Source organism: Oxyura jamaicensis, chromosome 14, assembly GCF_011077185.1.
Source record: "Oxyura jamaicensis isolate SHBP4307 breed ruddy duck chromosome 14, BPBGC_Ojam_1.0, whole genome shotgun sequence".
Lineage (NCBI taxonomy): Eukaryota > Metazoa > Chordata > Aves > Anseriformes > Anatidae > Oxyura > Oxyura jamaicensis.
The window spans coordinates 11,992,962-12,014,303 of record NC_048906.1 but is presented as its reverse complement, the minus strand read 5'-3'; the positions used below and the strand labels follow the sequence as shown (position 1 = coordinate 12,014,303).

At 55.7% G+C, this 21,342-nt stretch overlaps 2 protein-coding genes across 8 annotated transcripts in view; one reads left to right on the top strand and one right to left on the bottom strand.

The window, feature by feature from the left end:
* Window positions 1-3,979, top strand: part of SBK1 (SH3 domain binding kinase 1) — a 14,778-nt gene extending 10,799 nt beyond the window's left edge. The window contains exons 3-5 of the mRNA XM_035339987.1: window positions 500-701; window positions 834-1,036; window positions 1,601-3,979. Coding sequence (XP_035195878.1) covers window positions 506-701; window positions 834-1,036; window positions 1,601-2,389 — 1,188 coding nt within the window. The 5' untranslated portion in view covers window positions 500-505 and the 3' untranslated portion in view covers window positions 2,390-3,979. The remainder of the gene's footprint in view (window positions 1-499; window positions 702-833; window positions 1,037-1,600) is intronic.
* Window positions 3,694-21,342, bottom strand: part of C14H16orf71 (chromosome 14 C16orf71 homolog) — a 104,837-nt gene continuing 87,188 nt past the window's right edge. For 5 of the 7 annotated variants that reach the window (XM_035339973.1, XM_035339975.1, XM_035339978.1 and 2 more), the window contains 5 exons: window positions 20,974-21,188; window positions 19,286-19,371; window positions 15,269-15,338; window positions 11,523-11,640; window positions 3,694-3,939 (listed from right to left, as the gene is read on the bottom strand). In XM_035339973.1, the coding sequence (XP_035195864.1) occupies window positions 11,563-11,640; window positions 15,269-15,338; window positions 19,286-19,371; window positions 20,974-21,188 (449 nt within the window). In that variant the 3' untranslated portion in view covers window positions 3,694-3,939; window positions 11,523-11,562. Of the gene's footprint in view, window positions 3,940-5,029; window positions 5,042-11,522; window positions 11,641-15,268; window positions 15,339-19,285; window positions 19,372-20,973; window positions 21,189-21,342 lie in introns of those variants that run through there. The other 2 variants (XM_035339974.1, XR_004754694.1) reach the window with 2 other exon arrangements.

Below are 21,342 nucleotides of genomic sequence, written 5' to 3'. Positions count from 1 at the left end.
TTTTTTTTTTTTGCCGCATTAAAAATCTAAATATATACCCGCGCCCGCTCAGCTGCTGTCCCATGATTTTTGTCAATCTGCTACAAAACAAAACGCAGCCGGCTCCATCCGCCGAGGTCCCCTCCCTGTGGCCATCCCAGGGGTGCCCAGCATCCGCGGGCCGGGGCGAGCCGGCAGCCGGGTGCTGTCGCTGCGCTCCCGCAGGGCCGGTCGGGGAGCGGCGCCGGGTGTCTGGCTCTGGGGACGAAGGAGGGCAGCGCTCGCTGGAGATGCTCAGAGGGTGGCTTGGCTGCAGCGTGGTGGTGAGTGGGAGCTCAGCTCCTGTTGCGCCGTGCGGAGGCTCTGCCGGTTGTGGGTGCTTTCTGGGGTCCCGGGGCAGCCCCCGGGTGTGTTCTGGGCTCTCGAGGGATGCGCTGCGCGGGCAGAGCGGGGTTAGGGGACGGGGCTGGCTCCCGCCGTCCACGCGGGCCAAAGCCGTGACGCGCCTCTGCCTTGCAGCACAGCCATGAGCGCCGGGTCGATTGAGCAGGAGCCGTCGCGCAAGCTGGCCTGCTGCGGGGTGCCGCTCATCACCGAAGACATGCAGTCCCTGGCCATCCGCACCCTCTCGGGCACCGACATCAACAAGCACTACGACCTCATCCGCGAGCTCGGCAAGGGCACCTACGGCAAGGTGGACCTGGTGTCCCACAAGAGCACAGGTGAGGGGAGCGGGGCGGGCAGCGAGCTCGGGGAAGCCCCCACGCGTGGCCGAGCTCGGGGGCGCGGTACCTGGGCACGCACCGCTGCTGCCGGCCGTGCCCCGCGCTCAGGCAGCCCTCTGCCCGCCGCAGGCACCAAGATGGCCCTGAAGTTTGTCAACAAGAGCAAGACGAAGCTGAAGAACTTCCTGCGGGAGTTCAGCATCACCAACACGCTCTCCTCCAGCCCCTTCATCATCAAGGTCTTTGACGTGGTCTTCGAGACTGAGGACTGCTACGTCTTTGCTCAGGAGTACGCCCCGGGCGGGGACCTCTTCGACATCATCCCCCCGCAGGTGGGAGCCGTAGCAGGGTGCTGGGGTGGGGGACGCGAGGGCTCGGTGTCCCCAGGATGCCGGGCAAAGCCAGCGACCCGACTCGCGCTTCACCAGGGTGCAGGGTGGGGCTCCGGGTGCCTGTGGAGCTGTTTGGAGCCCCACACGTGGGGACCAGGCATCTCCCCCTGGGGCAGTCCCGCTGGCAGCAGAGTGCCAACGCCTGAGTAGTGCAGCACCTAAAAGCAGGGGCCCCTCGCCCATCCCCTGGGTGTCCTGGGACTCATCGCCTTTCCCCTGGGTGGCCTGGGACCCCCCCTGGCTTGGTCCTGCTTTGGGCATCCCTCCTTCCCCTGGAGCAGAAGGGGCAGGGAAAGAGGAGGAAGGGTGGAGAAAGGGAAGCAAAAAGCGGAGAAGCCCCGCGGAGCGAGATGGGAGACACCCAGAGTACCCCGAGTAAAACCCTGGTGCAGAGCAAACGGAAGGCGGCGGGGCTGGGGAGCGGCAGCTGGCACCGGGGGTCCACGGGCGGGCTGGCTGGGGTGGCAGGGGGTGGCAGGGGGTGACCATGTCCCGCACCCGCAGGTGGGGCTCCCCGAGGACATGGTGAAGCGCTGCGTGCAGCAGCTGGGCCTGGCGCTGGACTACATGCACAGCAAGAGCCTGGTGCACCGGGACATCAAGCCGGAGAACGTGCTGCTCTTCGACCGCGACTGCCGGCGCGTCAAACTGGCCGACTTCGGCATGACGCGCAAGGTGGGCTGCCGGGTCAAGCGCATCAGCGGCACCATCCCCTACACGGCGCCCGAGGTGTGCCAAGCCGGCCGGGCCGAGGGCTTCGCCGTGGACACCAGCATCGACGTCTGGGCCTTCGGGGTGCTCATCTTCTGCGTCCTCACCGGCAACTTCCCCTGGGAGGCGGCGGCCGCCTCCGACACCTTCTTCGAGGAGTTCGTGCGGTGGCAGAAGGGGCGGCTGGCAGGGCTGCCCTCGCAGTGGCGGCGCTTCACGGACAGCGCGCTGCGCATGTTCCAGCGCCTGCTGGCCCTCGACCCGGAGAAGCGCTGCCCCGTCAAGGAGGTCTTCTACTTCATCAAGTACGACCTGATGGCCGAGGTGCGCCGCCGGCCCTCCTACCGCTCCCGCAAGCACGCCGGGGACAAGCTGCCGGCCGGGGCGCACCGCCACGAGGCGGCCGGCTCCTGCACGCCCGCGCCGCTCAAGAGGACCATCCTGACCGACGGCAGCGGGCCCCGGCTCGCCGGCCCCGAGCCGAACGCGGCCTCGCCTGGGCCGGCCGGCAGGACAGACGGACGGCAGGACAAAGGCAAAGGGCAGATGGTCCTGGCCACAGCAATAGAGATCTGCGTCTGAGGGCGCCGGGGCGGCGCGCGGCTCCTTTCCCAGCGGCTCCAGGCCGGGGGCAGGATGGGCAAGGAGCTGCTGGCGGTGGTGGCAGCAGGACCGGGAGCCGTTCCTCCCGAAGCAAAAAAACAACAACAACAAAAACGAAACCAACAACAACAAGAAAAACCAAGAGGAAAAGGACAAAACTGGTTGCGCTCGGTAGCGCCGAGGATGCTGGCCCCGCTGTCCCGCCCGGGTGGCAGGAGCTGGGGAGGACGCCGGTGCCACCGTCCCCTGCCCAGCAGCTGCGCTGCCCCTTCCAGGACCCCCCTGCAGTGGCATGGGGAGGGGTCCCCCAATAATAATAATGAGACGGGGGCTGTGCTGGGACCCCCGCCACGCCCGGCCCCAGGAAGGCCGATGACCCCACGCCATGGAGGAGGCCTTCGGGGCGGCGCGCTGACCCCTCCCCACCGATCCCTGCCCCGCCGGGGGGACCGGGAGGGGGCGAGGAGGCCGGTGATGGAGGAGGCCCCCCCGGCTGGCTCCATGCCGCGGGAGGTGCTGCGCACCCGCCGCCGTGCGCCGGCAGCCATTGATGTAGCAAGTGTCACTGTGTGTCACCCTGTCCTCCCTGCCCCGGCGCGGGGTGGCGATGGCCGGAGGGACCGGTCCCCTCCCTGCTGGGGCTGGGGGCTGTGTGGGCTGGGGGGGGATGGACAAAGGGCCAGGGTCCGCGATGCTCCGGGGGGCTTTGCAGCCTTTTCCTACCCAGGGACTAAATGCGGTGGCACATCTCCGGGGCTGGCCTGGCGGCTCCTGCACGGCCAGGAGGGAGCTGAGGGGGGGACAACAGACACACACCTTTCAGCCACCTCCCCAGGGTCCTCCATAGGGTCCCCGTCACCCCTCCTCGCTGCCACCCTGTCCCCAGCACCCCGGGGGCTGCCCGTGGCGAGGCAGGGCAGTGGCAGGAGCCACGGTGGCCCCTTCGCGCCGAGGACACGGGGGCAGATGACCCCCCCCCAACCCTGGCAGGGCTTCGCTGGTGCTGCTGCAGGACCCACGGGCATGGGGGGTGGGGGGCACCCCCAGCACCCCCATCCCCTCCGGACCCCAAACTACCGCACAAAGGGCTATCACGCTACCCCGAAGCAGCAGCAGTTTACACAGCAGCCGCCAGGCAGGCGGGGGTCCCGCCGTGTCCCCCCCCGTGCCCCCGCCGCAGCCTGCCACCGGTGCCGCTGCCCCCCGTCCCCGTCCCCCCCCCCGCCCAGCCCTGCCCACCTGCAGGGGCCCAGGTCCGGTTTTAGAAGTAGCATCGCACAGACTTAGAGACGTTAGGCGCGGTTTTTTTCTCCTTTTTGCCTTAGGTCCCTTGATGTCCTCGATCTTTCGTGCAATAATGTAGGTAAGGAACCCAGGGCTCCCCGGAGCGTCCCTTCGCGGGGCGGGCACCGGGTCGCCGCCTCGGTCGGTTTGTCAGGTTTTTATTTCGACTTCCCTCGGCTGTCGGGTTTCGGACCTTCTTCCCGTAGGAGAGGCTGTAGTGTCACAGACGTTACCTCAGTTTGTCACTGTTGAAAAGGAAAAAAAAAAAAAAAAAGCAACTAAAAACATAAAAAATGACAAAATATATAGTTATAAAAGCAAAAAAAAAACCATTCTGAATGGCGGTGAAGACTTTTTTTTTGTTAAATAAAGCCAAAGGGATGGCGGGGACAGCATGGTCCCCCCGCGGTGGGGCTGGGAGCGGGGACGGGGGCAGGTGCCGAGCGGGCACGGCCGCCTCACACCCAAACGTATTCCAGCCACGTCGGCAGGCTAATTTCAATTTCCTGGTAATTATGCAAATGAATGTGGATTTAATTAAGGGCAGATTTCATTAAAGTCTTCTTGGGGAAATGAGAACAGGGTGGGGGAGAGCGAGGAGGAGGAGGAGGTGGTGGCAGGGAAGGGGAGAGGAAGGCAGCGCCCCCTGAAAGGTGAACGGCCGCGGGGACACCGAGGGGACACGCGGGCACCCGGCCCTCGGGAGCGGGGCTGGCGCCTGGAGGGGCCGGGGGCGCAGGGGACAGGCTGGTGGCACGGTGCCTGCGCTGGGGACACGGGGAGCAGGCGGCGAGCCCTGCACATCTGCTGGCTCCGGCGGCGAAGGCTTTCATCTCCTGCTTCCAGCCTGCTTCGCGTCAGGGCAGGGAAAGTGTTTCTTGGCCACGTGATTTATTCTTTTTTTTTTTTCCTCCAGCTAAAAATACAGATCTGGCCACAGCGAAAGGTCTAGGAAATCAATGTCATTGTCACCGGGCTGTGGCTGAAAGGGCCCTCCCCTCCCTGTCACAGACAGGAAAGGCAAAGCCGCGGTGTGATGTCCCCAACGTGGCCCGCTCGGGTTCCGCTGGGCCGAGCCGTTCGGTTCATCCCGAGCCAGGAAAATTTTAGCCATGAGGACGGGGGCTGCGGGCAGCCGGGCGCTGCCACAGCCCCTCAGGTCTGCTCCCAGCCTCTCGGAGCAGCCCCTGGGGGGAACGGAGCTGAGGGAAGCCGCCGAGCTGCCCCGTGGAGGGGACGGAGGGACGAGCGCGCTGCCATCGCCCCGCTCCCCTCCCAGGCCCCCCCGAGCTTTGAGTGCTCCCTGTTTCGGTGGTGCTGGTTAAATCCCTCTCGCCACGTGCTGCTCTCCTCCAGCCTCATTCTCCCAGCGCCTCCATCACCCCGCGGTTACCAACTGTGGCTACGGGCACCGCACCAGTGCGGAGGGGGCTGGGGGGTCCCGGGGCCGCAGCTCCCCGAGGCTGCCGGCCTGGGGCAGTCCCCGGGTGATGGACGAGAAAAACACGGCTGGGTTCGCAGCGAGGCAGCAGGGCCGCACGGACCCGTCCCTGCCACACCGGCACCTTGCAGCCTTTCGGAGGCTCCTGCCCCAGGCACGCAGCAAAGGCTGCCCTCCTCTCACCTCATCCACTCCTGGAACCTAACTTGGCCAGTTTTTTTGCGTGGAGATGCGAAGTGAGCCGCTGCGGGCCCACCTGAAATACTGGAGGTTGCGAGGAAAAATAACAATGAACGATCCGCTCATTTGGAGCACAACTGATCAACGGCAAGTCGGCGCGAGGCTCTGCAGCAAGCCAAAAAAAAAACCACAACACCAAACCCAGAACCCCAAACAAGCCCTTTAAAAGGAAATATTGTGCTACCGCGCCGCCACCTCAGCTCCCGGCTGATTCACGCGGACGCTGCTCGGGGGCTGCCGTTGCGCAGGATCCGTCCCCGCCACTGCAGCACCACCGGGGACGGGGCACGACGAGCCCGGGGAGGCGCTGCTGGAGCCGCACGGAGCCGTCGGGGAGACGCGAGGCCGGCGTGGCGAGCTTATTCATTAACTGCGCTCCTCATGGCTGATGGGTTCCAAAAATAGCGCCGGCAGTGAGCCGAGGAGCTGGGAGGAAACGTGACTCACGACGGTGTGGATCTGAGCCCCCCGCTGCGGGTTGCTGCTGAGTCCCCGGTGCTGGGGCACGTCTCGGAGCCGCGCTGCCCCTCCTGCCCCGCGCTGCTCGGCGCTTCCAGCCGTCAGGAGGTGATGGGCGGATGGCACCCAAAGCCTGCCGGCTGCAGAGGGCCCCGGCAGGGACAAGCTGCCTGAGCCAAGCAAGGAAACCTGTCCCCAGGTGGGGAAAGATCCAGCCCCTGCCACGTGGGATGTTTGGGACGTTCCAGGAGGGCCACAGCTCATGGCAGGTGGGGAGAGGTGACCCCGCGTGACACCTGAAGCCACGCAGGGACAAAGGAAAAGGGAGAGGAGAGCTGCGTCCCCGTCCCATCCCATCCCCAGTGGAAGCAGCCCCCAGGCATCCCCAGACTGCCAGGCTCTGAGCGCGTTCCCCCCAGCCTCAGTCTGTGGGGAGGGTTTTGGCAGGGGACAGAGGAGGGCAGGAGGCTGTTGGCATCCCTGCCGTGGTTACATCGACACAGGTTTTAACATCTTCCCACTAAAAGGTACAAAAGCCAGCCTTTTGGGGCTGAAAACTTGTCAGCCGTGGGGACGGGGGAGCTGACCAGGATTTTGGGGTGCAAGGACGAGGCCCAGGGATGAGGGAGCACCCCCGGCACCGCACCCTCCCCTGCCTGAACGCCTCGCTCCAGGCTCCGCAGGCCTCCCGCGTTGCCATGGCGACTGCTGCAGCCCGGCCTGGGCGGGAGAGGCCGGGAGATGGGGCGAGGACCGAGGGCAGGAGATGGGGTGAGGCTGGGAGATGCAGGCATGGGGCTGTTGGTGGACTCCGTCTCGCAGACGTGGCTCTTGGGGCAGGAGCAGGCAGCGGGGGGCTCTCACCTCGGCGGCCACGGGCACAGCATCGAAGCGCTGGGCACGGCCATGACCCGAGGGAAACCCTCGCTGGCGTCTAAGCCCTCTGTAACACCTCAGGGGCTTAAAGGCACCCCGAACATGGCTGCAACACGCGTTAAGATGGCTGCTGGCTGTCTTGTAGCCCTGAAGCTACCACATGGGAAGGATTAAAGGCTGCACATGCGACACGAGGGCGGCTGTGCCCCCGCAGAAGGCAGCGGTAGCTGAGCGGCCGGGAGCTCCCCGGTGGCCTCACGCTGTGCTTCACAGGGGACGAGGACTCCCAGGGGAGGAGGGCTCCAGGCTCCAGCCTGCCCCAGCCGCATGCAGGCCCCTTGGGGCCGCGGGAGGATCCTGACTGGCAGCGATGGAAACTTGCTGATCTCGCTAGAGGCAAGAGCCCGCCATCCCCCGGGGTCTCAGTCTCGGGAGGCTCCCGATGGAGCAAGGCCGACGTCAGGCACAGAACCCCCAGACCTGCCTGCAGAGCAGCACAGCCCCAGGGCAGGGACAAGCCGGCCGCCCTCCGGCACATGGGCACCGGCGGTGCTGTTGGCTCGCGGCCACGCCAGCGCCAGGCTCCTGCGTGACCCAGTTCCTGCAGCTGAAAGAGCCTGGAGCTGGTCTTTCTGCCCGAGCCATCCGCTGCTTCAAACACTTTAATTACCCACATCTGAGTCATCCCCGGCCCTGCTTTATCAAAGCTTGCAGCCTTGCAGACAAATCGCCCTTTGTGCTCCTCCAGCCCCTTGGACACCGGGAATTGCCAAGTGCCAATTAATCAGCAGCTCCCGCTGCGATGGGGCCCCGGGGAGAGGAGATCAAGAGGGGACACTGCCCGCCCGGTGTGGCGGTGCTGGTCCTACCCCGGGATGGGGACGGGGACAAACGTGCTCCCCGCAGCACAGCCTGAGCAGGACACACTGCCGCTGTCACATCACGCACTCAGGGCCCAGCCCAGGCCTCCCCTCGCTGCAGAGCCAAGTAGGGCAGGGCAGGGGGCCTGCAGCTGCAGGAGCCCACGGGGTGACCCACGGGCTCTGCCCGTCTCCCTGTTCTGCCCTGTAAATCCCGTGGCGGTGATTCACCGGGGGAGGCTCAGACCTCCAGCACGCCCCAGCATCCGGCCCCAAGGCCATGGGGGGCGCAGGGCTGTGGCTGTGCCACCCCCAGCGCCGCACAGGTCCCCGTGCTTCCTCTGCTGCCTGCGGGAGCAGCCACAGCAGGAGGGAGGATGCAGGCAGCAAGCGAAGGCAGTGTCATGCCCAGCACGCCTCCGGGGCCACATCTGCTGATAATGAAATGTGAAGCCAGTAGCAAGGGCAACCTAAAATAGCAAGATGCTGCTGCAAGCAGCAGAGCCCTGGCACGGCCGCGCAGCAGCCCCCAGCCCACCTCCGGAGCTGGCTGTGGGCCTCCGGAGCTGAAACCGGTGTCCAATTCCTCAGCTGTGCTGATGCCACCCACGGGGAGGGCAGCAAGTCCCCGCACGCTGTCTGAGCAGTGATGGGAGACGTCCCGGGTGCTCTGCAGGGCTCACGTGCATAGGGCTGGAGCAGATCGGGTGAATAAAAGTAAATGTTAAATAAAAAGAAGTCATTCTGGCCCAAATCAAATCCACACGTTTGTTTTAGGGGGTTGTTTCAGTTCCAGGTGTCACATGTTTTCCATCCTGCTTCGTTCAGCTGAATTAGGACGGAGAAGGGACACCAAAGTGAAATATCTGCAAGCTTTGTTCTGAGGCTGTTCATTTTAATTTGGGCTCTTCCTTGTCATTTTACTTGAAGAATCAGTTTGGTCACTTTGCAAAGCCCCTGAGCAGCTGCCAAACCTGCACGTGGTGGCTGACAAGGGGTCAGCATGGAGACATGGCCCGCCTCGGCTCGGGGCCGAGGGGGTTGCCGTGAGCTAGAAACCCGTGACACAAGCGTGGCTCTCTGCTGCCTGCGCCCACCCTGGCGGACACGCGCCCAGCACCTCCGCTCCCCTCAGCGTGAGGATTTCCTCTGTGCTGCAGCAAAGGGCTCCCACGAGAGCTGCCCTCAGCATGCCCCCACCGCGCGGCCCCGTCCCTTTGCCGGTATCACCAAAAGCCACCGTCACAAACCGAGCTCGGTCTGGGACAAATAAGCACGACGGAAGGAGACAACACGCAGGCACCCGATGGTGCTGGGGGTGTGGAGCCATACCCCAAGGCACCCGGGGAGGTGACAACAGGGCTGGGGCACACTGGGGAAACGGGAGATGGGCACAGGGCGCTGCGTTCCCGTCTTCCTCATCGCAGGCCCCTAAGGAGTTAACACCAAATGCCACCTACTGCATTTTCTCTCTCCTCCATTGAGGCAGCTCTGCCACTGGCAGCAGAACAATGCTAAATTCTGATTAGCTCTGGTTTTCCAGCAAGAGGGGAGGCACGAGAGGGTGGGGAATTAATACTATTCTGCATAATTTTTAATCTAAATTCCATTTCTTCTCTTTTCTTTCTCTAGGAAGCAAACAATCTAGGGGGTTTTGTACTCAATTTCTTGCTTTCATAATCTAAATGAATTGTTTGCAAGTAGGAGCCAGCTGCAAAGCTGGCAATCTCAGATCAAATCTGCCTTTCTCCTAGTTCTAGCAGTCATTAATTTGCTCCTCAGCGCTGATTAGCTAATCCTGGCTGCCTTGTGGCAGTTTGCAGGAAAACACCGGGCGAGCTGCGGCTCCGTTTGCCGGAGCTGACGGTGGGGCGACGGGCTTGATTCCTGCAGGGCCCACGGTGCTCCGGGCTGTCAGCTCTCCGGAGAGGAGTGGGGAGCTCTGGGAGGAAAGGCTGGTGAGGTTATTTATGGAATCCTGGCATTTTGGAAATATCAGAGGATGATGCTTTCCCCTGCTCGGTGCAGGGCGTGCTAGTTTGTTACACCGAGACTAATTAGCTGGGCTTTAAAATTGGGATTGAAGACAGGGCTGCAGCGTCTCTCAGAAATCCCCAGGTGCTGCCCCATTTCTGCGGTGTGGCTGGTGTGCCTGGGGGACGCGGCAGTGCCATGGGTGGAAACGGAGGCACGGTCCTGGTGTGCTTGCAGCTGGCGGCTCACAAAGAGCAAATCTCCATGGTGGGGCTCTCTGGAAGGAGGTGAGGTACTGGGTGATTGTTGGGCCAGGTCCTGCTTTATTACGTGGCCTAACGCTGTTGCAGTCCCACGTGCTGGTGTGACAGCCGACTGGGCCAGTGGTGTCCCCAGATGGGACGTGGCCTCCGTGCTGCCGGTCACAGGAGCATCACCTCCTGCTGTGTGAGTCCCCGAGGCTCAGGGCAAGGGGCCGTGCAGCTCCCTGTGATCCCATTTCTCGCAGTTTTTTTCAGATCAGATTCCCCAAGTGCTGGGGGTGGATCCTTTTAATTTTCATTTGTTTCAAGGCTGTACGTGGCTAATAAGCACGACAGAAGTGTGCCTGGAGTGCAGGAAAATGGCCTACTTAGCTGCAGGAGCAGAGCAGGCTTTTTGGTCACGCTGAGCCCTGGGGGCTCACGGCACGTGGTTTCTGGAGCTTCTCTTCAGGAGATGCGCAGTGCCACCACAAAGCCCGAGCAGTCTCTATCCAGGCAGAACGGCGCTGGGGAGCACAGGCTTGCAGGGTACTCGCAGTCCTGACACCAAACTGCTGCGTGGGGTCCGGCTGGGCAACCTGTCCGTGCCTCCGCGCCTCCAGCTGCCAGTGACAATCTCTTATCGCTTAGAGAAGGGGAAGGACTGGGGCAGGGATAGCAGCAGCCTGAGGAAGCAGAGCACGCAGCACCAGACCTCAAACAACTTTTGAACTTATTGGACACTTCCAGCCTGGTTTGGAAGGGGACAGAGATCTCAGAGGTGTTCTGTCTCACCATCTGTGTGAGGGATGGCTGGGAGGAGGACTTGCACCAGGCTCTTGTGGAGGGGAAGGCTCTGCGGGGGACGGGCTCACCCTGCCAGCAGCAGCCAGAGGTGGCCGGCCAGCCAACGCTGCATTAATACCACCTGGAGGTGACGCAGGGACTGTTGGTGCCACAACTGCGACATCTGTACGAGATGCGTGTGCATTTAAGTCTGCCTCAGCAGGGCAGATGGGAACAAGAGGCCTGCTGAGATGAGAAGTCTTCCCCAAAGGAGCTGAATTTGCCCTGAAGGTCCCCAGAAGACTGACAGTCTTTGCGTTAAAGCCGGCCACCTTGCCAGAGAGCTCACCGAAAGGACTCGGCAGAGGAGGAGTAGCACTAGATCAGCATTTGCTGGGGTGCGAGGAACACGGGGCCTCGGGTGGGCAATGAGCTGGGACTGGGCAGAGATGGCTGGTGACAGGGCTGCCAGAGCAGAGACAGCTTTTAGTTGTATTTAGTGGCTCTTCCTGGTGTACTCAGCTCTCCAGGGATCCAACCTCCACCTATTTTCATGTTACTGTGGTTTTATCTTTGGTTCAAAGACCACAGTAGCAGTAGAACATGGAGTCTTGTCACTTGGGCCTGAGGAAGATGGGAGTCCCCAGGTGCCTGAGAGAGCCAGCTGCGAACCTCTGCTCTGTGCTTGCCTCCTGATCTTTTTTCCAGCCAGATGAACACTCCAAACCTTGGTCCACAAATGCAAGCAGATTGCCCGAGAATGCACTCCACTAGAAAGCACAGCTACAGTTCAGAAAGATCTGTTCCTGGGCACTGACCCTTCCTCCCACCAATCTCATTTATCTTACTGATGCTAATACCATGCTTCAGACTGTGTTTTAATGACAAACAAATCTTAGTACTCTTGGAGGCTGGGAGCCCCCTTGGTGTCCGTCTGCACAGATACCCACCACAATGGCATCCACCCACGTGCGGCATCGACCATCTTGGCTAGCAGTCCTGGGATTCAATGCGGTGGATGCTGTCAGACGTCAGGGAGTCAAAAAGACAACAGAGCAGCTCTTTCGCCTGGGGAGAAAAGAAGGAAGGTGTTGGGGGCAAGCTGTGATTTCTGTGCATTGCCAAGAAAGTTCTTTTCAGAGGTGGGTTTCCCGTGCATAGCGCAGGCAGCATAGTGAGGATATTTACCAGGTAGTGGTGTTGTGGATTGGATTAATCCCTGCACAGAGGTAGCTATGAGCAACCCACAGCAGGAAGTCTGCCTCTGTTCCCTGTCCCCAGGCTCAGTTTCCTGACCATGTCCCTGGGGAGCCTGTCCCCGTGCCCGACCTCCCTCTGGGTGCAGAACCTTTCCCTAACCCCCAGCCTGACCCTACCCTGTCCCAGCTCCATGCCGTTCCCTCGGGTCCTGTCGCTGTCCCCAGAGAGCAGAGCTCAGCGCCTGCCCCTCGGCCTGCTCTGCTCTGGGCTGAGCAAACCAAGGGACCTCAGCCGCTCCTCATATTGCCTGCTAGACCTTTCACCATCTTTGTAGCCCTCCTTTGGACACTCTCCAATATTTTACGCCCCTCACACTGTGGTGCCCAAACCTGCACGCAGTGCTTGAGGTGAGGCTGCACCAGGCAGAGGAGAGCAGGACAAGCCCTCCCTGATACTGGTCGGGAAGCCACCAGTGCTGGCCTCGGTGCACACCAGGACACGGTCGGCCCTCCTGGCTGCCAGGGCACACTGCTGGCTCAGGCTCAACTTGCTGTCAACCACAACCCCCAGATCCCTCTCTGCGGGGCTGCTCTCCAGCCTCTCGTCCCCCAGTCTGTCCATACAGCCAGGGTTGCCCCTTCCCAGGTGCCGAAGCTGACACTTGCACTTGTTAAACTTCATGCTGTTAGTTTGTATCATCCTGCACAGCTCTTTGGCAGGGTGGCTTCAGAGATAAAGTGGCCAGCTTAGCAGCAAGACCCTTGTGACCTGCCTGTCATTCTGCCTGTGCTGACGAACAGCATGTTCCCCCATAGCATTAACCATGCCGTGCTGACAGCCCGCCCCATGCAGCCCTTGGATCCTCCTCCTGCCACTACTCTGCCTCTCCTCAAAGCTGCTTTTAGGACTCTTACAGGACTGCAACCCTCCTGCTGGTTCAGGATTGTGCCAAGAGTGCCCAGGATGTGTTTTGCCTGTGTTGCTCTGCTCCACTCCCAGGTTTTGGCTGTCTCTGAAGGGAGGGAGGTGCTGGAGCAGCCATTGCAACTGCTGACATCTGCTTGAGGGCTCCAGGCGGAGCAGAGGGATTAGCACTCCCTGCCAGCAGAGGCTCAAACACGCATCCATGGGCTGCTGCTGAGGAATACACAGAGACCCTGCTGTCTCCTCTTCTGACCCGCTAATGGTGGCAGGTCAGTGACGTACTGCACCACTGCTGAGGGACAGCCACCCTGGCCTCATGGCCTTGTCCCAGCTGCAGTACAGAGAGCTGCATGCAAGGAGAAACTGCCAAGCCACAGGACATCCGAGTCCTGAGGCATCGTAATGCTGTTTGAACACAGCACTCCTTGACTGCTCTGTTCCCTGGAGAGATTCCAGCCCTATCCAGGTGTGGGGACATCCGAGACCATGTCACAGAGGCCCACTGGAAATTCCAGTCCCTAATGGTGACACCAACAAAAAGTGGCTCTGTCACTTCCAGATGTGTCTCTGTGTGCTGAGATAAACTTGTGTGAGGAGCAGGCACCTGCAGGGTCACTGCACGAGGATAAGGCACTTCCAAAGCGTGAATTCATCTGTTCCTAAGGTCAATGTTTCAAACAGGGCAGATGAAATGTGCTATAAAAATACTTGCTTCTCTCAGCAGCTACAGAAGGAGGCAAGACAACTAGCCCAGGCATAGATGTCAGCACTGAGACAGTCCACATTTGGAAATCTGAATTCTCAGCCCATTGCCTAGTCCCAGATCACACAGGGAGCAAGTATGAAATTCCTTTTCACTTCCATGGCTTGACTCCACCAGTGAACAACACAGCTGAGCTCAAACCACGAGGATTTGAAATCCATGTTCGCTTAACCCTCTTGAACTTTGCCTGATATCATGTTGATGCTCATTAGCTTTGACCTGGAAAGCCTAGCTGACATTTCATAAACTCATTAGCACGAGATCAGAGGATCAAACGTGGTTTCTAGGGACATCCTTTGAGTTACAATCATTCCCCAGTGAGCTTGCTCCTCAGATCCTGCTCTGTGATTTCTAAACCCACCCTGAACTAAGGAGCAAAAGGCCCCTTTGAAAATAAACACCACTTGCTGCTGTGCTTCTTGCAACCCACGCTGAGAAGTGCTTCAGCCACCACTGTCCCAGGGCTAGACTTGTGGGCTAAGCTCTGAACTGCTGTGAAGAGCCCCTGCTTCCAGCAATGCCCGAGGGATTTGATTCAGCGGCCCAGACTGCTAAAAGCAGGGAAAAGGGCTGAGCGTGTTTGCTTTTTATCTTATCTATCACAGAAAGTACTATAAACCTCGTTCTGATAGGCTGATTCTCCATGGCCGTGAAGCAGAAAGGATTTTGTGTCAGCCAGAGACATGCAATGTCCTTTTCAAAGCAAATCAGAAGCCAGCCTGGACTGGCTGCCCTGTCACATTACTTGGCAACAGACGGGCACCCTGGCAGCAGTACGCGCTGTGCTACGACAGCCTTGCAGCTATCGCAGAGTTGTGCAGGCAAACCTTCCCAGGCACTGCAGCACATACAATCCCTGCTAAACCCCGGGAGAAGCTCGCTGCGCCTTAGAGAAAGCTGCTGAAAACAGCAGCTGTGAGACTCTGGGGAAGTTTGGGGTAGTCCTGCTTGGGTTACAGGCAGGAACGCAGACTTCAAAGAGGGCTCTGTGTCTTTTAAGGGTCAATCCTTGGAGCACTGGTACTGAAGGCAGCAGCTCTGCAACATTATATGAAGCTACAAACACATTTAACTCTCTTAGACAAGACCAAAAGGGATCCACAGGAGAGGCTCGCCTACCTGCTACCCTTTCTCATTCTCCCAAATTCTTTTTATACCTCCTAGTCCTAACTCTTCAGGCACTGCCTTCTTTATTTGTTTCATACTAAACTTGGATGATTACAGACAGAATTTTTAAGATATTTGTTTGGTTTATTTCCATTAAGTGCTCAAATGTCTTTAAAAACTGGGAACTTAGTGCTTCCTTTCTTGGGGTGAGCTACTGAGAGAAGACTCAGCCAGCCCATCCCTGGAATGGCTACTGGTTTAGTTTCTCATTTTCCATTTGGATTTGGGCTTCTGAAACACGACTTCTAGAACATAGGACACGTGACAGCTTGGCAGTAGGGCTGAAGGAACATTTTCTGTCTTATTTTTCATGAAATAATCGCAGATACCTTACTAAGTGTTGATTCTTCATAAAAAAAGTAACTGACATCTACAGAAAATATTGAATCTATCAAAATCTCCAAATATTTTGATTCAAAGTAGTGCTACTGGTGTAATGTGGAAGACAGTTTGATAGGCTATTGGTCCTACCTGCCATCATGCACTGAGCTCTCAGTACAAGCCAAGGCTTGGGGCTGTCATGAAGCAACATTTATGTCTCACACAAGTTGAAATTTTCTTTTAAAATTCAATTTGGACAATTTTCGTTCACCACAGGAGCACAAAAGAACATATGTTTGTATTACAAACTTCTCTACTTGCCTGTTTCTCATTTTGGGGATAAAGGAGATGCTGTGCAGTGTCCAGGAGCGACTGCTTCTGCCAACAGACGCTGGGGGTAAAGAAAAAGAGAAGCCAGTGTTACTTTGCCATCTAAGCTGTCGGAGACTGCTGATGACCTAGCTTTAAGGAGAGCTATGCTTAGTGCCAGCAGCTCTGGCCATGTGCATCTGTTACTGAACTTCTTTACACAGATAAACCCTGGGTTTTACAAAGCTTTGTATAAATGGATTTGGATTCTTAAAATATAAGCCTCCAAACAAACAGTAATGACCTGTTGCATAATGGGGTCTCTAGGGCAGTGGGAAATGCACATACATCTAGATGTTTAAGGCCTCTGCAAGGGCCTTTTTCTCAACTCATATAATCCGTGTGTTTTTCCAAAAACCTAGGACTTTCTAACCTGCCTTTGACAACAGGTCTGCTTCACTAGACCTTGTTTTGGTTTGGTCTCCCTCAAGCCACATGAGTTGACCACAGGGCATAGGCAATAGAGATTTAAAGGCAAGATACAAATTTCAGAATTGCCTTTTTAACTAACTCCATGCACAGGCAGAGTCTTCAGCTTCTGGAACCACTCCCTGCCCTCATATCCAGGTATTGTGCTTGGCAACAGTTTTCCCTTCAGTGGTTTTCAACAGCTCCAGGATTTTACATCTCATGCGTTCATCTCTTGATTTCTACACCTCCTTTCCCTCCAAAGCCTCCAGAGATGAGCTTCCTATAGGGATAACATCACTCCCTGCTAAGAGCAATTAACATTTGGTAAGAATGTTTCATCAGACAGAATAACATCCAGCTAAGTTCCTTAACACTTGGCGTTTGCTCTGATTGCATTGCATTATCTAAAAAGGGGAAGGTCCAGTCTGCACTCTGATTTTCTTCCAGCACTGCTACGTTTTCTGTGAGCTTTGGTCAAACACCGCTCGCTGAGTTCTACACATCGTTAACTAGATGAATTTCTAAAGACCCTACACAACATAGTTAGGTCCTAACAGCCTTAGGAGCATCCCAAAGTACTTCTTGAAAGCTCAAATAACCATACAGGAGTAGTTTCTAGCACGGTCACTATAAAATATGTATCACTTATTACAGAACTAAATCTAGTTTGTCACGCATAAAAAGCAGAGCACGCCTTTCTTCTAGTAGCTGCTTTGAATCTACTTGTAAATTCCTCCCTCGGCCACCCTGCAGCTAGGAAGTCTGGCTTTAAAAACAAGTTACGACAGGGTAAATTCAAACGTTATATATATTGGAGATCTAGGCAACTGGATGCTAACAGAACAAGAAAGATGTCTCACATCATTTTTCTTGGTCTGTGTGTCACTTCCTTCTCCAGATTCTCCCCCATCCCAGTCCCCACTGCTCCTAGGCTGTGCTTCAGCTTCCCCTCACCTCCTCCAAACACTTACTTCACTCTGCCCTGTGAATTACCCTTGGCACCCTCCCAGATTCCTACTTTGGCTCTGTTCTGTGCAGCCAGCCAATCTCACGGGCTGCTTTTGTGCTCCCACCTGCATAAATTTTGTCCCCTTCTCTGTTCTTCCTGCCCTTTGGATCAGAAATAATCCATTTATAGACATCCAGCAGACAGAGCGCACAGGGTGGGCACTGCTGCTGAACACTAAGCACTACACAGTTACGAGGATCTGTGTCTGTCTTTAAGGTAACTGCTCTGCACAGCACATCCTCCAGTGGCTGAATGTCTCCTTGATGTGCCACTGACAGAGCTGGCTTAGGAAAGTTTTAATATGCTCTGAACTAAGAGCAGTTACACTGGCAGAGCCCGCATTGTTCCTCCCAATACCTGACTCCTCCTCCTTATCACAGCCCATCTCTGACATCATGTCCAGGCTTTCATACAGATGGCAATGTTTTCCCCGTGGCACAGAGCCTAAGTGATGTGGCTCAGCTGTGAATCAGCTCCCAGGGCCACAAAACAATCTCTTACACCCTGGTGCTTCAGCAACGCAGCTGAAACGCAGCCTGGAGCCCATGCAGGTAGTGAAATCCCGGCCTGCTGCAGTACGGGTGAGAGAAATACACAGCGATCTGTTCAGTGCAAGAGAGGGCACGTGGTTCCTGCTGATGGAGCCATAAGTGTAATTAACCTCAGATGTTATTTGAAATGTTTATAAACTAGGCAATGAAGATGCCTTAGCATGAAGTGTCCTTATGAGACACTAGCTCAGACTGGCTGTGTTTTCAAAGATATTTGCAAAGTTGATTTTAAACAGTACGATAGCTTATGGCAGAGTAAGCTTACCTGTTGGCTGAAGCTGATCTACCCAAGGATCAATGCCTCTCCATCTCCCCAACCTTAGGCAACACTTTGCTGCCCCTCCCTTCCACATGCATCATTGATCATGAAGAAAAATATTTTTCTTGTAGAGCTAGTTTTAAATGGCTGCAGGATCACCAGTTCTGGCACCGGGGCCAAAGGCAGAGCGGATCCTGACATTTGGGAGTGCCGCTGTGATTTGTGCACATGTATTTTGCAGTTTGGCAAGGAAGTTTATGTGCTGTACAGGCAGCCGTACCTGACAAGGGACACAGCTGAGGCTGGCCATGTCCACATCTATTCCTCCCTGCTTCCCTCTCCGTCCCTGGGCTCACTGGGAATGGCAGTGAGAAGCCACTGTGATGGCTGCTCTGTGGGTGCTGCCTCCAGACCGGCAATCTTAAAACTCATCAAGTTAAACCTAGAGAAGGGGGGGGCACTGTGTTACAGATTGTGTTATGCAATGCCCAGACTCTGAAAGTCTGGGAAAAATAAATATGGGGAGATGCTGTATCGGCTCCCAGCCCTGCTGACGGCCACTCTCCCAGAACTCCCTTCAGTGGTGATGTTTGGGGCTCCTGATAGCTCACTTTTTCCTATAAAGCAGGAAAAGGGTGGAAGGAAACTCACATGAAAGATCAGTTGCTCTTTGCTTCCCCTTAGTGCTGTACCTTGCTGGATGGAAGATTTAGGATGTGGCTCCCTAGGGTGGGATTTTAAACCAATGGGAGCAATATCCAAATTCTGTCATTAGCTTAAAAGCATACTTGAAAATATGATACGAAATTTGTTCCACCTACCCTTCCCAAGTGCAGCCTTGTGGCTGAGCACCATAAAATTAGATCAAAGTATGAGAACTCCGAGATGTCTACCAATTCAAATGTTTGGATTTGATCACCTCGATGCCTGTAAACTCCAGCATCCTTGAATTCTTATTCCTGCCCATTGACAGTGTCTGGAAATCCTCCTGATGGAACAGCCAAAGTCATGGCAGCCTTAGTGGTGCGGCTGCTGGACTGCTCTATACTGACTGTGTCAGAAAACAGATTCTCTTGGCTTTCTTTCCCAGAGGAAACCATGTGCATGAACTACACATCACATTGCCAAATACCACCCCCCATGCAAGGAAACTTTCCCTCTGGGAGACAGTGGGTTAATTGGCCTGATAATCATTCTATTTCACTAATCAGTCCCTGTAGAGGGGTTCTGTTTGTTTTTATCAGGCCCGTAAATCCTCTACCCAGCATTTCTGGTGATTTATTTAAGAGGCTGATTTTTGATTTTGCTCTCTGGTGGTTTAAGCATTTTTTTTTTATAACAAACACAGAATCTGCTAAGATATTTCTCCTAGGAATTTTATTGATTTAGCAGGTCTATTCCCAATGTGAGCCCTTATTTTAGAGAATTCCCTGTATTTGTGGAATGATGTTGCCAAGTCTTACAGACACTCCAAGTCCTTAACAAACAACACAAGACATCCTGAGTATGGGTCACATGGATTTGAGACTAAGGAATGCCCTGAGATATCAATAGATTAAAAACAACACAGCTTAGGATGAACACATTGCCTTTGAGTGGTACCTAACATCATGTGAGTCTAAAGCACAAGAGAATTACAAAGACGAAGGTCAGCGGTCCTTGTTTGGATCGCACACTCTGGCAGAGAGTTGAGACAGTGGTGAAAAAGTGCTGTTAAAGTGATATTGTTCCTCACTTACCTGTCCAGCAGGGAGTCGAAGCAAATGACCGCATTGTCTCGCTCTGCCGCTAACACCAGACACAAACCATCCATTAAAAGGGAACACTAAGGGAAGGAAGAACAGAGCTTTGGGTTGCTATCCACTTAAATAAGTCTGTAAGCCTCACTGATGAGCTGCTGACAGCACAGATAACTGGTTGTGTGCTGTGTGAGGGCAGGAAAGACACAAAGAGACAGATTCTTTCAAACTGAAAGAATATCACGTCTGAACTGTTAGTTAACCCATTCCTATGGCATGCTATTATTCCTGTTCCCATCCCTCAGAGTGAAAATGAGCAGGTTGCTTAGGTGTGTTATTCCGTCACTAAGTCTGCTGGAAGCAGGAATATGGAGATAACTGTAAATGTTTGAGATACTGTAGCAGAAACACTCATTACTTGAAGGAGCCCATCTTCCTGCTGGCAAGGGACCACAAATGCTGTAATGTTCACCTTTGGCTCAGCAGTGCCAGACCCTCCTGGAGACATGCCAGCTCTGCCCAGAGTAATTCATCTCTGACAGGAGGAAGCGTTTCCATCGCCAGGAGAGCAGTGCCACTGCCGTGGCTCTCCTTCCCACACGCTGATTCGCTTTGTCCTTCCTAAAGAGCTGCACACATTCCTGTGCGCAGGGGGATAGCATCCTCAGGGGAACCACAGGAGAAGAAAGTAGTGCTTAGACTAATTGGCTGCTAGATGTAATTGCTATTCTGTACAGATGTACTTCAAAGGGATGCTGTCAGTTTAAAAAATCACAACCTAAAAAGATCTTACCTGCTCTTATTACAGGTAACACCTAAGACTCTCATAAGAACTGAAGGGACAGGAACACAAATGTTTGCCTGTATTTTTTCATAGGAACTGCTGTGTGCCTCTAACAGCCCTTTGTTGATAGCTACTTCCAGTATAAGTAGTTTTCCTTGCTGTTTACTCTCTGCTCCTAATAGCACCTTCTTGTGTATTCCACCTTACTGCTTTGCTCTTGCAAGGTTCCTGAAATGCTGGGTTTATCCTACATCAAGTACAAAGAGAAAAACAGCTCAGGCACAAGGCTGCACTGATGTAAAGTGATGTATTGGCTCACCCCAGAAGCATATCTTGTGCTTACACCCTGTGAGCACTTGCTTAAACCCAATGCTGGACTGCGGCTTGAGTTGTCATCACCAGCAGAATGAGACACAAAATGAAATCTCTGCCCAGAACTCCAGGGCACCATCCAAAAAGTGGAAGGGTTATTTAGCATCGTAGAAGAGGATTAATGGGGTGCGATTACAGAAAGGGAAATAGAAAATGCTGTATTCTGTCTTGTTCTCCCAGATAAATACAGCAGAACATACATAATAGCAGCAACTGCCCACTGATAGGTGAATGGAATAAAATGTCTAGTGGGGATGAACCACTCACAGTAAGGATATGTTTGAACATAACAATGTCAAGTTTAGGTGTCAGTGAGCTAATGGAGATAGAGGAACACAAGGTAGGGACGAGCTAGCAAGGCACCCTGCCCAAATTACTTACCAGCATATTAGAGACCAGATTGCAGTGCTCTGCTAATGCTGCTACCAAAGCTGGTCTGCCCAGAGCTAGCCTGGACATCTTAGCACAGCACTGCATCAAATGACTCTTGTTCCACAGGGAAAGAAGCAAAGCAACTCCAGCTGTTTCATACCTTTGCTGCAACACTGCACTTTGCCCTGCTTAGTATCTCAGAGATGCAATGAGCCTGTGGTGCGTCCAGGACAGTGAGGCGTACTCCAGTCATTGTGAAATCTTTGCCAATAAGCTGATCAAGCAGTTCAACGTACGGTGGGTCTGACCCCCGAAGGATGATCCCAGGCAAGACGAGGCAAGTGGTTTGGCAGAGGTTATCAAGCAATGGCCGATCTGATGGGAAAAGATCAAAACACAACAGATGCTTGCTTTATACCTACCCCCGCCAACTGCTAGCCCTCTAAGTAATTCTTCCCTGCCACATACAAGTAACTGGAAGATCAGAGGCGCTCAGGCATTGTTATATCATTTGGGATGTTCACAGATG